The sequence below is a fragment of the Alternaria hordeiaustralica genome (genome assembly GCF_023758085.1).
Source record: "Alternaria hordeiaustralica strain BMP 2776 chromosome Unknown scaffold_15, whole genome shotgun sequence".
Lineage (NCBI taxonomy): Eukaryota > Fungi > Ascomycota > Dothideomycetes > Pleosporales > Pleosporaceae > Alternaria > Alternaria hordeiaustralica.
The window spans coordinates 193215-207516 of NW_026056787.1; the positions used below are offsets into that span (position 1 = coordinate 193215).

Here is a 14302-nt window from a genome sequence, read left to right on the forward strand (position 1 = left end):
GCGCCCAAGACGCGGAGCTATGGCGTCAGAGTCGGAGGCGATGGCCGTGGTGAGAGGTGTGAGAAAGTGAGGTTGGTGGATGAGTCGCGAGAACTAGCGGGCGCAGCAGTCTCGGAGCTAAGGTACCACGTCCCGGCCCCTCTGGCTACCAACCCTCTCTTTCACCGCACAGCCAACACCCAAGTGAAACAGCCCTGCGAGACGGCACTCTCCCCGGTAAAAGGTACTGCCCCTTTCATCTACGCCTCGTCACAGTCACAATCAGCCCCAATCAACATACAATGGGGATCAAGCGCTCACACCGCGATTCCTCGTCATCAGACAGCACACCCTACTCGCGTGAGACATCGGCCGACGTCAAGATTGTCCACTTAGATACCGAATCTGCCGTGTCTGACGAACCCATCATCATGAAGTGCTCACTGCCTCCGCACGAACCGCTTGCGTTCAATTCTATTGAAGACCACGATGTGCACTACCAGCAAGTTCACATGAACCGATGCAGCGAATGCCACAAGAACTTTCCGGATCAGCACTTTCTACATTTGCATATCGCAGAATATCACGATCCCATCAATGCTGCCAAGCGAGACCAGGGAGAGAAAACGGTAGGTCGTTTCCTTACATTGTTTGTCACGTGTTTGCTCCTTCCCTTTCTGGATCTCCCGAGTGGTTCCTTCCTCTTGACAAGATCGCCCATCCATTTGGAGTAAGACTGGTGAGGTATGCGGAGTACGAGCGCCTTCACAAGGACACTGTAGCTGATAGCTCGCAGTATGCATGTCTTCTACCTGACTGCGATCGCATGTGCAGCACGCCCCAGAAGCGCCGCCTCCACTGCATTGATAAGCACCAGTTCCCTCGCGAGTACGACTTCATCGTTGTGAAAGACGGTATCGATCGCCGAAGCAGCATGTTAATCCCTTCTCATCGACGGAGAAGCTCAACAATGAGCTCGGTGAATGGCGCTGCTGGTTCTCCAAGGAGGCGGAGAGGCGAGTCCAGCGCAAGCACTGGTGACACTATGGATATGGATCACGAAGAAGCTCAGGAAGAAGGAGAAACGCGTCGCTACCCCACCAGACTTCGCGGGCGTGGTGGATTCGGAGGCCGCGGACTCGCACGAGAAGATGCAGCAGGTATCACTGCCCCAAAGATAGCCACTACTGATCAGCCGATCGATTCCATGGACAGTCTGGCTTCTAGCATGTCTGCACTGAAATTTGTTCCTCACAGTGTCCGGGTAGCGCGCACAAAGGGTAGAGGAGGAGGTGCCTGAAGATACAGCCTTCAAACGAAAGAGAAGAGTTCGGCTGATACTTTTGTCTTTCTTCTACATTATTGTGATCGTTCTTTCTGTTGCATCTCTTGTCAAGTCATGTTGCCTTGAGTGCCTTCCACAGATGTCGGTTGCCACGTGGTAGTGGTTACAACAACATTTCACTTGACGCCATCCTCATTACATCACTACTGGTCTTCCTCGGCGATCCTGTATTGCTATCGATCGCGATAGCAAGGTATGTATGCGACTTTAGAGGAATCAAACTACAAGCTAACATCGTCGCTGGCCGAGTCTCCTTCTTCCGTAATGCGCCTGTCGGCACAGCAATGGTGCACATTGTCTGGCTGCGTTACGCATTGCAAATCATCCTACTCCTTTTCGGTCGTCTGAAGTCACTCGGGCTGGTATTAGTGGAGCTTGCAGCCGTCTGTTGTCATGTTTTCCTGTTACGCGTGATCCTCACCCGACCACAACAACCGCCCCACTACCGCTTGCGCGCAATCGTCATATGCGTCCGAAACCTGTTCAGACTCATAACCGTTATGAAGCCGTCGACTGTCGCTCGTTGTGCAATCGCAAACGAATACATGCGCCGAAGAAAACAGCCATCTTGTAACGCTGCCAATCGCACTCACCTGGAGCACCAAGTCGAACTCTTAAGCACCACCATTGAAGAAACGCCAGACAAGCAAACAACGGAGGTGCAAGCTCAGTCAGCGTTGAATCATGTACAATCCCTCGTCACACCGACCGCGAACGAGCGATGCGACACAGTCGCAGTCGGCGTCAGGACCATCGCTTTGGATAACAATAGTACAGCACCTAGTAAGTACCGGTCGGATGCAGAGTAGATACAAGGTCTATTATACAAAAGCTAACACAGAATTTCGATAGGACATCTCCGCAAGCCGGGCGTTTGGAGGCCAATGTCAATGAGCGAACGCACTGGCAGTACCGTTCTGGCGGCTTTGCAACCCAACGCAGACAGAGGCGTGGTGGCTACGGGAACAAATGCTGCACAAGACCCATGTGTTGGCGGATTCGGCTTGCCTGCACGCGACACTGTCACAAAGGCGTGGAAAGGGACGACCGACCACGAGTACCAGATTTCCACCACCTTCTGCTTCCCTGCCATGGATGCATCCGCCCCACGATCTCTTCCTCCGACGCCGCACCCTGAAGACTCAAGTGACACAGCATCTCCGACCTCAGATACAACCTTGTTCGAAGACGCGCCTGTATGCATACCCAGCCAGTTAGGATGCGATGAAGACATCGGGGCGTACATAGCTTGTAACGACGCATCGATGGAAGGAGTGTCAATCACCTGGACTCCCCAAATGGCAGAGCACGAAATCGATTCTGTCGCGAAACGCCCTCTTCGGCATCGTCGATACGTCTCTTCTCAATCAAGCTTCGACGTTACTGAAACGCCTCAAATCCCACTTCGGTCAAGATCAAGAACGAACGATGGACTGCTGTTGTTTAGGGCAAATTCTTCCAAGGAAACCACAGATAACGCCCCTGAAATAAGACACCGTCGGAAGGTCTCTCTGAACCTTCCAGTCAACACACACGCAAGCCAGGTCACCCCCACCCAGCCATTTGGAAAGCCCGGTGTCAAAAGTTGTACAAAGCGAACGTCTGGCATGGAGACCGCTTACTATACCACCAGCGTAGACGCATTGACTCCAGAAGAACGGGATCTAGAGTACAAGCACCGGCATACATTCATAGGAACTGGCTCGCTAGACGACTTCCTAGAAACACTGGAACTTTCACCAAACCATACCGCTACCAAAGATGCGATTGCTCGGGCATTCGTACAACTGGCAGCATCAGAGCAGCTCTACGCTCGACAATGTTCTGCTGGTCAGGGGTGGAATCTAGTTATGCGAACAACACTGAGCCTCATGGACGTTACTAGCGTCGATTACATTGTCCAGTCCCAAGTCAAGCTGGGCTCCATTACGCTACGGCAATTCCTGGACTTGATACCTTTCGATGAAGTCGATGAGGTGGCGGCACTACGTATCGTAGAAGCGTTCTCTGTTGCTAGTCATCTGGATGCGACGACATGTATGGGCGCACGAAGCAAGGCACGAGCTTTCCGGAAGTGGATGGTCAACCAAAAGAGGGTGGACGCAGATTGTTGAGGATAACAGCGATGAAGTACGCGCACTTCCCCCTACTATACCCAGTCAATTTTCCTAGCATCAATACCCCAATGTCATCGACGTATCTTCCTATGCACGCTCCTGTACTATTGCTTTTCGGAGAGTTTATGATCAGAACAGTGAAGCAGACACATTTCCTTGTTTCATTGAGTGTCTCTCCTTCCCATCTGGGCAGTACTTCAAGGCACGTGTCTTCCCTACACCCACCCCGGCCTTGGCGCCTACGCTTATCGGCCTTCTTTTCGATATCGTCTCTTGACCTTCTTCCCTGAGTTGATCTTACGCCTTATTCGCACTCTCAAAACGCCACTCAGCTTGCTCTTACCCACTGATCCCAGAACCTCACGGCTTCCCCCATCGCGTTGAGGCAGGTCTCCTTCCAGTCCGAACTATCACTGAAGGTCCGTGCTCTGCCTTACTACCCCCACTCGATACAGTCTCCAGCCGCTTGCACTGTACTCTCTACTCACTCGCAATACACCGGAGGCAATCGATCCGTTCGCCACATAATTGCTACATACTCACACGAATCATCGATAGCTACTACGATGTCGGGCCGCCCACTACCGTCGTCAAGCGTTCTGCTAGGAGAAGTCAAGGCCACTGTCTTGCGCAAGTACAAGAAGAGCGCATCAGTCTTTCTAGAGGACGCCGCTCTTGATATGATGCTTACCGAACATCCCGGTGACATCCAGCGCTACGCTGGATTCTACAACATGGTCTACCTCTTTCTCGACCCCTCTCACTGCCAAGAGTCAAACCGACCGTTTGCGAACCCCCTTCTTACCAAGGACTCGACGACTCGTTTCATTTGGAACAAGAAGGAGTATGACTGCGCCGATTGCCTTGTGGATAGTGACGATGATCACCCCGAATCGATTGAGGCTGCAGCAATTCGACCTATTGAAGGGTCCATCGGCGCACCCGTCATTATCCCTACGGAACAGGTGGCCGCTATCTCGAAGAAGACGCAGAAGAAAATGTTTGCCTCTCAACCTGGAGAGAACATCAAGACGCGGCTTCGACGCGTATACAACGAGCGCCAAGAGGCAAGGAAGCTTGACAGCTGGCGGGAGCTGAAAGCCACAGTAGAGGCCACTGCGACATGCGATTTACCTGCCCACGTCTCTACTACCCAATTGCACTTCTGGAACGCCGTCTTCTTGGACATTCTTCCCTGCTTACCAGCGTCTGAACGCGCCGCTCGCCTCCTGGCTCTTGAGAGTCGCGATGTCACTGATGAACAGCCCGAGCCATGGTCTGATATCTGGCAGACATACCAGTATGTCCGATATATTAACGATATTGAGACAGCTGGGTGGGAGAAGACTCTGCGCGAACTGTCTGAGAACTACCAAGACTTCTCTGAGAAGTTGATGGATCTCAATCTCGCCACACGTATGGCGCTGGGTCTGTCAGTCGCACTGCCGCCAGTTCGCACTGAAGCAACATCGGTGCTCGCCGAGTCCACTACTTCCAAACCATCGACTCCTCACACTCCGGTAGTCGACACTGGCGCTCATCGTCCCAAGCTCCTCCCAAAGTCGCAGACTATGCGGAAGAACTTCGGGTTGGCTTGCTTGGCTGAGAAGGTTACTGTAGCTCCTGAGGTCGCTGCAACGCCGGCACCTCCAATTCCTACTGATACCAATATCTTCGGTCTTCCTACGGTAGTACCACAGAAGGCACATCCACCGTTCGGTGGCTTCACGTTTACTCCCTTGGTTTCGAAGACGGCCAGTGCCCATCCTACGTCCGTGCTACCACAGTCCGCCCCGAATGCGCAGCTCCCCAACACACCGGTGTTCGACTTTGGCTTCGCTAAGAGCACCTTTGACGCACCAAATTCTGCGTGCGCTCCGAAATTCAATGGAGGCGCTGGCTTCGGAAGAGACTCCACACCTCAGACGCCCACGTCGTCTTCGGCTGAGCAGATTACACAGCTCGTTGCACCAATTGTCGAAAAGACAAAGTCTCTCTCCGTTGTGTTCGGTGCTCCAATCGTTGGCCCTGACTTATTGACACCGGTGGAACCGAACCTTTTCGCCCACCTTAACGAGCGGGTTGCTGATTTTGACACTGGCAATGAAAATGGGAATTATCTCAAGTCTGAGACCCGACCAGCTATCAAATCGACGCGTATAGGCCGAAGCTACGAGCCTGTTCTGGACATAATCGTTGAAGAGCCCGTCGAGCAGACTTCCGAAGAGCCCGAGGAGGGCGATATGGAGCGGAATTTCGACAACGATCACGAAGACGACGACGACCACTTTAGCAGATCAGTAGTCTCTTCATGTTGGCTAACAACGGAAGATGACTTCAAGTACATGAGAGATGCCATGTCTCTCTTTCGCGAGAGCAAGTCGAGAACCTACACCGTTGGGGAGTTTGCAGTCGACTACATCATCACACGAGGCCTAGATCTCCCGGCAGAAGACCTGGTTCCTAGAGTCACTGAGTTCTTGAACACTCTGCCCTTCGACCACAGATCTTTCGTTCAGACTCGAGATGAGCATGGGGTTGAAGCAGCTGCGAGCTTTGAGGAAGCATTAGAATTCTTCGAGCCACATCTAATAGCTTTATCGACAGTGATACATATAGATGGCGCCCCTCCTGCGACAGGCATATCTATGGCGCATCCAGAAGATGTCAAGATTACTACTACTGTGCAGAGCGCGCCCATCATGGCAGTAGTACCCGAACGTCAAGCAATGTACGAGGATGACGAAAGCTACAACTGCATCAACGGCTACGAATACCTGATCCAGATCGACTGCAGCGACCACGATTCACAAGCTGATGGTGGCGCCAATATCGACCGGCCAGATGCTCTCGACGAACTTATGCCAGACACCAGGGACAAGTCACCATCTTTTGAGTGTGGAGTCGGCATTGTGGATAGTGATTCCGCGTCCACTGTCACACTTACTCCGTCATTGACGCACTCGCCTATCTCAGAAGCCGAGCTTGCCATCGATACCGAGATGGCAGAAGAATACATGCTCGATGGATACGGCCGCCCACTCCAGCTGACCGGGATGCCTCGAAATGACAAGAAGTTCTTCGAAGCGGTACATACGAAGATTGTCGCAGACGCTGACCAGTATGAGTTCGACTGGGCTGAGGTAGAATGTCTTCTGGGCCCTCAAGACGAGGAAGATGACGACGATGACTACGTTGTACCTACGGTCGATGATGATGGGAAGCCCATCAAGTTCACACTAGACATAGAGCCTCTACAAGACGGCTGGGCCCAAGGTGTTCTCAAGCAGGTCTTCCCAGACTTCGAGCAGGCTGAGGCTAAGCTTCCTGATGTTGCGCCGCAACTCCAGGTGGAAGTTGATCAGACGTCCTTTTCAGCCATGTTAAACTCCGGATATATGTCCGATTCGGTTGGTATCCCGGAGAACACTTCGGTTGCTGCAGCGAAGTTGCCAAAAACGCAACTAGTTGACACTTTGATGTCCAGTCTTGGGTCCATCTTCGTCGACTACGATACGCTTCTGCATGAGCGGTATGCACAGGTTGCAGCAGTTGGCACTGATGCAGAAGACCAGAAGGCCGGCTACCATCTACCTAGTCTCGCCGTTCGTACTGTTCAGTCAAAGGCTGTGCCTACCGAGAATTCAGAACCACTCTATGGTATCGGAACTAGTAGTTCTGTTCATATGAACTTGGCTGCGCGATCACTGATGTTCAATCAGCGCCACCCAGTCCGTCACCTACCGCACTCTGACTTGGCGGTGTATGACTGGCTCAAGTCTCAACCGGATAATAGTCTGGCAAACATCAGCGCGAACGGACTGGGTGAGCACGCACCGTTTGACGTGATCAAACTTTGTCGGTGTTCCCGCAATCAGGGAGCGGGAAGAGTACATGATAGCCGGGATCATGAAACAACAACTTCGAGCCCCCAAAGAGAGAGGCTCATGAAGCCGAACGCAGAATCGGAGGAAAATGACGACCCTTTCGGGGATGGCGAGCTCAAAGAGCACCCACTATATGCGCGCTCCGAAGCGTGCATTATCCGCATCGCCCTCCGCCTATCGACGTAGTCGAATGGGCTTTCATAGTCGGTTCATCGCTATGTCCTTCGATTATTTCGCAACGGGTTACGGCTTCTCTTCACCAATACGACAACGATGGTCCCGTCCTGGTCAGACATTGATACCGACAGTCACTTCTGAGCTCGATCCAGACTGTCAGACCCCCGACGATTTGCCCGCCTTGGCCATAGAGCTAAGGTAGAGAGCAAACTCCGCTCTGCTGGGTCAAAGATCCGCAGATGAGAAAACCACAGCGTCTGTCTGCGCCATAGAGCGAGCAGACACAAAGCGAAATACACTTTCCTGGACAAAAGGCCAGGTTGCAGAAAATATCATTCTGTTTGCCTGAACCAGAGAGCAAAGGCAGAAAGCAAAGATCGTTCCGTCGGGTCAAAGGCTCGGCGACTGAGAAGATCGATCTGTGTGTCTCCACCAAAGAGTGAGTAGACACACAACAAAATCCCCCTCGGGCCAAAGGTCCAGGCCTGAAGAAGCAAGGTGCGCAGCCACTGCAATTGCGAGGAGGACTTGTCGCTCAATGATGCGACATGATGAAGAGAATTACGGCGGTCACAAAGATGGTCGTCTCGTCGAGGTCTCTACGTCCACGGAGAAGGACAGCGTGGTATTTCCAGCGACGATGCGAGGAGATTTGAGGGTTGGTATGCGCATGAATGGTCACGGTGGAATGCGTGTCAATGGTGTTGGAGGTTGTTTTGAATTTCGCCGACGACATTTCGTTAGCACACGCGCGCTCAATGTGCGCGCAGGAAGGTACGAGGATGTAGGAAACCTAATCGGGTCGCGAAACACCAAATCGGTGACTTCTAGAGCGGTGTGAGATGACGGGCAATCTGACTGTTAGTGAGGGCTTCCCCGCCATCCACAACGCTACTCTAGATCGCGCATGCTTCGAGCTGTCATCTCGACGATGCAAATCCTTGATTTCGAAAGAAATGCATCTTCTCTCGTATGCGGGTATGGCCGTTTCGGATACGCGGCTACACCAAGACCCTAGTAGCACGCATCCCACCCGATCATCCGGACAGCGCAACTCCAATGACGAGTGGAGAAAAGCATCTGATCTTCCCCGCATCATCCTTGACGCAGGAACCGATGGCACTGCCTTGATCCAAGTGCAGCCACCCGGACGTCGCGGAAGACTTGCTGCTGTAGTGACGGCCTAAGTCCTCGGCGCCCAAGACATTTCCAAGCGCCGCCAATGCCATCTTCAAACTTGGCGACTTGCATTACGCACACCAGCCCCTATGTACAACGACAACCGGGACCTGCGCGCAATCAATGATAGGGGAGGGCCTGAAGGGCCAGACTAGATGGCCAAGCCAATCGTGAGTTTCGTAGTCATTTTAACGAGTTTAAACGACCCAACCCTAGCCTCGTACCAACACCGAAGGATGACTACCAAGCGTTGCACTGTCGCCCAGCTACTGCTGCGGCTCAACGCCGTTACTTGGCTGACGGCCGAAGGGGTTTCATAACATCACGACTCGCCATCCTAGAATGTTCGTTCTCTCGTTTTCCCTCGCTTCCTCCACACCAACCTCAGGCTCCGCTTCAAGTCGCTCGCTGTGTAGTGCCTCAGGCGCACTCGTTAATCCACGCATGCCGAATACCCAACACCTTTCTTTCCAGTGATACCCCGGAGCTTCCGCCATGAGACCTTCGAACCTTGTTTTTGCAGCAGTCGGCCTGCTTTCCTCATTCGCCACTGCGCAGCTGGAGTTCAATGTTGACGATCCAGGTGCGCTCACTGCAACTGTTTTCGGACCACACTAACACAAATAGCCTCTATTAAGGATGCGACAAAAGTTGTTGCGGCGGGCTTAAGAGAATGGTACACTGGTGACAAACCCGGCGATGTACCTGGAAACTTGCCAGACCCATACTACTGGTGGCTATGCGGTGCCATGATGAACTCGTTCATCGACTACTGGTACTATACCGGCGACGACACATACAACAAGATTGTACAGCAAGCGATGGTGCACCAAATCGGTATCCCAAGAGCCTTTATGCCAGAAAACCAGACAAAAACACTAGGAAACGACGATCAGGCTTTCTGGGGAATGGCTGCCATGTCAGCGGCGGAGAACAAGCTTCCGGATGTCGAAGGAGAAATGTCGTGGTTGTCACTCGCCATCGCCGTATTCAACACACAGGTACCGCGTTGGAATCCCGAAACATGCGGCGGTGGACTCAACTGGCAAATTTTCCGATTTAACCCCGGATTCGACTACAAGAACACAATCTCCAACGGATGCTTTTTCAACATCGCAGCAAGGCTGGCAAAATACACAGGCAACGAGACGTATGTTGAGTGGGCTGAGAAAGCATGGGATTGGCAGTACAGTGTCGGTCTCATCAGCACAGATTACCATTTCTTTGGTAAGGATGCTCTTGAACATGTATCAGATGATATACGTGCTAACATGTACCTTTCTTAGATGGTACCAGCGAGAGACAAAACTGCACGGAAAAGAACCACATCCAATGGACCTACAACGCTGGAATCCACATGGCGGGCGCCGCAGCCTTGTGGAACATGTCAGAAGCGAAGGGTGATACAGTAAGCCTCCTTGAACCTGATCCAACTCTACCCTCATTCTAACGCAATAAAGGAACGAGCAGGCAGATGGCGAGAGCGCCTAGGCGGTGTTATCAACGGTACCGACATCTTTTTCCAACAGCAAGGAGCCCCAGACGTCATGATCGAAATGGCCTGCGAACGCAACGGACTATGCGACCACGATCAACGATCCTTCAAAGCCTACCTCGCCCGCTGGATGGGCTGGTCGATGCTGGCCGCTCCCTGGACCCGCGACCGCATCATGCCGAAACTCCGTGCCTCTGCCGTGGCAGCTGCGCAACAATGTGGCCCCGGAAAAGGTGGCTGTGGTCTTAGGTGGTGGCAAGGTGGAAATGACAAAGAGGTGGGCGTTGGAGAGCAAATGTCTGCACTGGAGGTTATGCAGAATTTGCTTGTTGATCAAGTTTCTGGTCCTGTCGGACTTGATAATGGTGGAATCAGTGAGAACGATCCTACTGCAGGAAGTGATGTGGGACCTGTGCGTGTTGAGCATGACTCTATCACGACAGGGGACAAGGCCGGCGCTGCGATTCTCACTCTCATGGTATTCGCAGTGTTCTTTGGTGGAGGCGCCTGGCTGATTATGAGCGAATAGTTTTATTTCTTAATTCAAAGCATTTTCCACTTCATTACATTGCGCGAACTGGGGCATTGATACTGAATGTGCACTCAACGCTTCATCACCGACTATCACCGACGAGAATCCGGAGTGGAGTGGTTCTACGCTTGCCAGCGACGCGTGATTTTGACTCAAGAAAGCTGTTTGACCCCAAACCTGCAGCACCACACGCGTGTATATTATGATCTGCAGGCATTTGTAATGCCGTGTCTGCAATGTGTATACACCGTAACCTATGAGAGGGCGTCTCATGACATAAGCATGCAGATCATGTCCTGAATGAGGTAGGATAGCGACTTCCCAACTCGGAATTAGCGCGTGTATACCTAGGTAGCAGCTGCATCACCTCACGCCAGCTATCCAGCATTTGTAAGCTCTCCGGCTATACCTCCGACATCACAACAACAACATAAGGCTGCTATCAATCTATCAGTCTCAAACGATCGTTCAGTACTCGCCTGGTCTTACAATCGCAATCGTGGACAGTAACCAATAGCAAACATGACGTCAGCTAAACCCTTCAGCACCGTACCAGCAGGCGCGCAACAACAGCCCACACCCTTCGAGCTGCATGTTGAGGAACAGAAGTTGCAGGACTTCAAGACTCTGCTCAAGCTGAGTCCGGTCGCGAAAGAGACGTATGAGAACAAGCAGAATGCGGGAAGCCACGGCCAGTTTGGGATCAGCCGGCAATGGATCATTGATGCGAAGAAGGAATGGATGGAGAAGTTTGACTGGTACGAAGGCGCGACAAAGATTTGAAAAGGAATGGTTGCATTGACACGTTACAGGCGCAAGGAAGAAGACCGCATCAACTCTCTCCCCAACTTCAAGACCACCATCAAAGACGATGGTGGTAGCAGCTACGACGTTCACTTCGCTGCATTGTTCTCCAACAAGTCAGACGCTATCCCAATCGCTTTCTTCCACGGATGGCCTGGCTCATTCTTGGAGTTCCTACCCCTCATGGAAGTTTTGAGGAAGAAGTACACGCCAGATACCCTCCCTTACCACATCATCGTACCATCTCTCCCCGGTTTCGCTCTATCGTCTGACCCACCACTGGATCAAGACTGGAAGGTCGCGGACACATCCCGCATCATGCACAAGCTGCTTCTCTCCCTCGGATTTGGCGCATCAGGATACCTCGTCCAGGGCGGTGATATCGGCGCTTGGATCGCGCGGGAGCTGGCATCTACGTATCCTGAGTGCAAAGGCATGCATCTCAACTTCATGCACACGGTCGACATCAAGTCCTACTCTTCGCCTGAGGACGAGCTCAGTGCAGCGGAGAAGAAAGGTCTTGAGAGGATGAACGAGTTCATGGAAGTAGGCAAGGCCTATGCAGTCGAACACGGCACCAAGCCTTCCACCATTGGTCTCGTACTGTCCAGTTCCCCTATGGCGCAACTGGCGTGGATCGGCGAGAAGTTCATGGCGTGGACTGATCCGTCCACCACGCCTTCCGTCAACACAATCTTGTCTGATATTACCCTGTATTGGCTTACTGGCTGCTACCCGACGTCAATCTACACGTACCGAGAGGGCAAGAAAGTCAAACATGTGGACAAGCCGACGGGATACAGCTACTTTCCTTACGAGCTTTCGCCTGTTCCGAATGCCTGGGCGGCGAGGACAGCGAACCTGGCGTTCTTTAGGGCGCACGAGAAAGGCGGTCATTTTGCAGCATTGGAGAGGCCCGAGACGCTGTGGGCAGATGTCGAGGAGTGGGTCAAGATCGCTTGGAAATGAGTTGGTCGTGGCGGTGAAGTCAATGATTGTGATGAAAGATAGAAAAAATGATGTGCAAGCGGTTCAACGGGTTTAGCCTAAGATTGTGTCAAACTTAGTAGCATTGACGATAAGCTGATGATTGCGATTGTTTGTGTCGCCCGTTCGCAGCTGCCACGGTAAAGTTCGGCCAATTTGCAGAGCAGCTAACATGGCACCTTGAATAGTCTCGACGTCGCTGCCTCACTCTTCACAGCCCATGCGGGGATCATGATGGTCGAGGCCGTCAAGTTTGGGACCGAGTAAGGATTTAATCGATAGGACCGTAAGCAGCTAGCGTCGAGGCTGTGCCCAAGTGTCACTCCGCCGATGACGCATGTCATACCAATAACACGACCGTGCCAACAACCACGCTGCATGCCTAATCCTCGCTCGTAACATGAAACGTGCCACATAGCGGGCGGTGCCAAGTAAGCAAACAGCAGCAGTAACAGTTGAATAAGATCGCGACACCTATAACTCCTCCCATTGCTCACAAAGCCTCCTTTTCCTACGCTCGCTCGTTCGTTTCGTTGTTTCCTTCTGCCGGTTCTCCTCACCACTCGTTCCTCCGGGAGACCGGCTAACACGGCATCGACGCCCATCACCAACAATCGCGATCATGGCCCCTTTCCAATTCGGAGATTTGGGCACAATATGCAACTATGCGAAAGTTAAATACGAAGAGCGGGCGGAGACGAAGAGGCGCCGCAGCTACAGACGCTCGTCCAGCGACCCCACCATGAACGCTACTATACGCAAACCCCACGGCAAACTACACAAACCGCCCAAAATACAGTCGCTACATGAAAGAAAAGAGCGTCCGCGCAATAAGTTGCAGAAATCTAAACCGCAGAGTGTTATTGGGGTGGTTAGGCCGCCTGTTAATTTCTTCGCGCTGGAATACGATCCTTATCCGTATAATACGCAGCCGAGTCAGTTTTTGGGCGTGTACTCCAGTATCGATACTGTCACGGCGGCTGCTTTTCGACATGGCGCGTATACGTTTTCAAGAGAAGGGTTGTTGGATGGAAGCGAGTACCTGAGTCCGACGGGTCGCATCAAGATTGTCTCGCACGCGATACAGAGTGTGGGTGTTACGGCTGCGGTGCCGGGGGATAGGGCTAGCAAGAAGTTCGACGACGGGGTTATGAGGCTGGATATCCCGCATCCGCTCAGTCAGCCGGCGCCGCGGTTTGACAGTCAACAGGATCTCGACAAGCAAAACGTCAGCAAGGATGCAGTCTTCTTGGCGCTTCACGAAGGGCCGCAGAGTGCGTACTGCATTGGGATGTATACGAGCAAGAGCTTGGCATGGGGTGCATGTTTGAAAGACAAGGCGTGGCTGGAGTGGTCGGACCCGCTGACTGAGGAAGAGAGGACGGTCGAGGAGAATGATATGCCGCGGATCTCTGCCAGGCTCGTGGGAAGCGGACGACATGCGTGGTTTGTGAAGGCTTTTGAAGTTGACGGGAGGTGAAGCGGACGACCGAAGACACGAAAGCAACTACGCCTAACGATATGCGCCATGCGGAGCGCACCGCTACGACATCACCGCAGTACCCTCGAAGCATCGATGGGCGAACAGACGTACAGCCTTCCCATACGACTACCATGGGCGAAATGACGCGCCGAACGGCAATCCTACACATCGAAAACCGCAAATATCGGCGACATGCATCAACCTGATGTTTTAGATGGGTATGTCCTACGTATGCCGGCGCGCATAAACATCGTCGCGATGATGAAGATCATCACTATGTATATACTTTGCCGAGGACACCCACAGTACCATCATAC

The 14302-nt window shown here is 52.6% G+C and overlaps 5 protein-coding genes across 5 annotated transcripts; all 5 read left to right on the forward strand.

Annotated features, from left to right (window-relative positions):
• Nucleotides 1–281: 281 nt before the first annotated feature.
• On the forward strand, nucleotides 282–1279 carry J4E84_007125 (uncharacterized protein; the record flags this gene model as incomplete). The annotated part of the gene is made up of 2 exons (XM_049389711.1): nucleotides 282–608; nucleotides 776–1279. 2 exons carry the CDS (start codon nucleotides 282–284, stop codon nucleotides 1277–1279), a joined length of 831 nt encoding a protein of 276 aa, XP_049242455.1.
• A 1652-nt stretch (nucleotides 1280–2931) lies between these two features.
• On the forward strand, nucleotides 2932–3438 carry J4E84_007126 (uncharacterized protein; the record flags this gene model as incomplete). The annotated part of the gene is made up of 1 exon (XM_049389712.1): nucleotides 2932–3438. One exon carries the CDS (start codon nucleotides 2932–2934, stop codon nucleotides 3436–3438), a length of 507 nt encoding a protein of 168 aa, XP_049242456.1.
• Nucleotides 3439–4007: 569 nt separating this feature from the next.
• On the forward strand, nucleotides 4008–7514 carry J4E84_007127 (uncharacterized protein; the record flags this gene model as incomplete). Its single annotated transcript, XM_049389713.1, has 1 exon — nucleotides 4008–7514. One exon carries the CDS (start codon nucleotides 4008–4010, stop codon nucleotides 7512–7514), a length of 3507 nt encoding a protein of 1168 aa, XP_049242457.1.
• Nucleotides 7515–9436: 1922 nt separating this feature from the next.
• On the forward strand, nucleotides 9437–10708 carry J4E84_007128 (uncharacterized protein; the record flags this gene model as incomplete). Its single annotated transcript, XM_049389714.1, has 3 exons — nucleotides 9437–9911; nucleotides 9971–10092; nucleotides 10145–10708. The coding sequence occupies 3 exons, from the start codon at nucleotides 9437–9439 to the stop codon at nucleotides 10706–10708; spliced, it is 1161 nt and encodes a 386-aa protein (XP_049242458.1).
• Nucleotides 10709–11233: 525 nt separating this feature from the next.
• On the forward strand, nucleotides 11234–12484 carry J4E84_007129 (uncharacterized protein; the record flags this gene model as incomplete). The annotated part of the gene is made up of 2 exons (XM_049389715.1): nucleotides 11234–11469; nucleotides 11524–12484. 2 exons carry the CDS (start codon nucleotides 11234–11236, stop codon nucleotides 12482–12484), a joined length of 1197 nt encoding a protein of 398 aa, XP_049242459.1.
• Between the last annotated feature and the right edge of the window lie 1818 nt (nucleotides 12485–14302).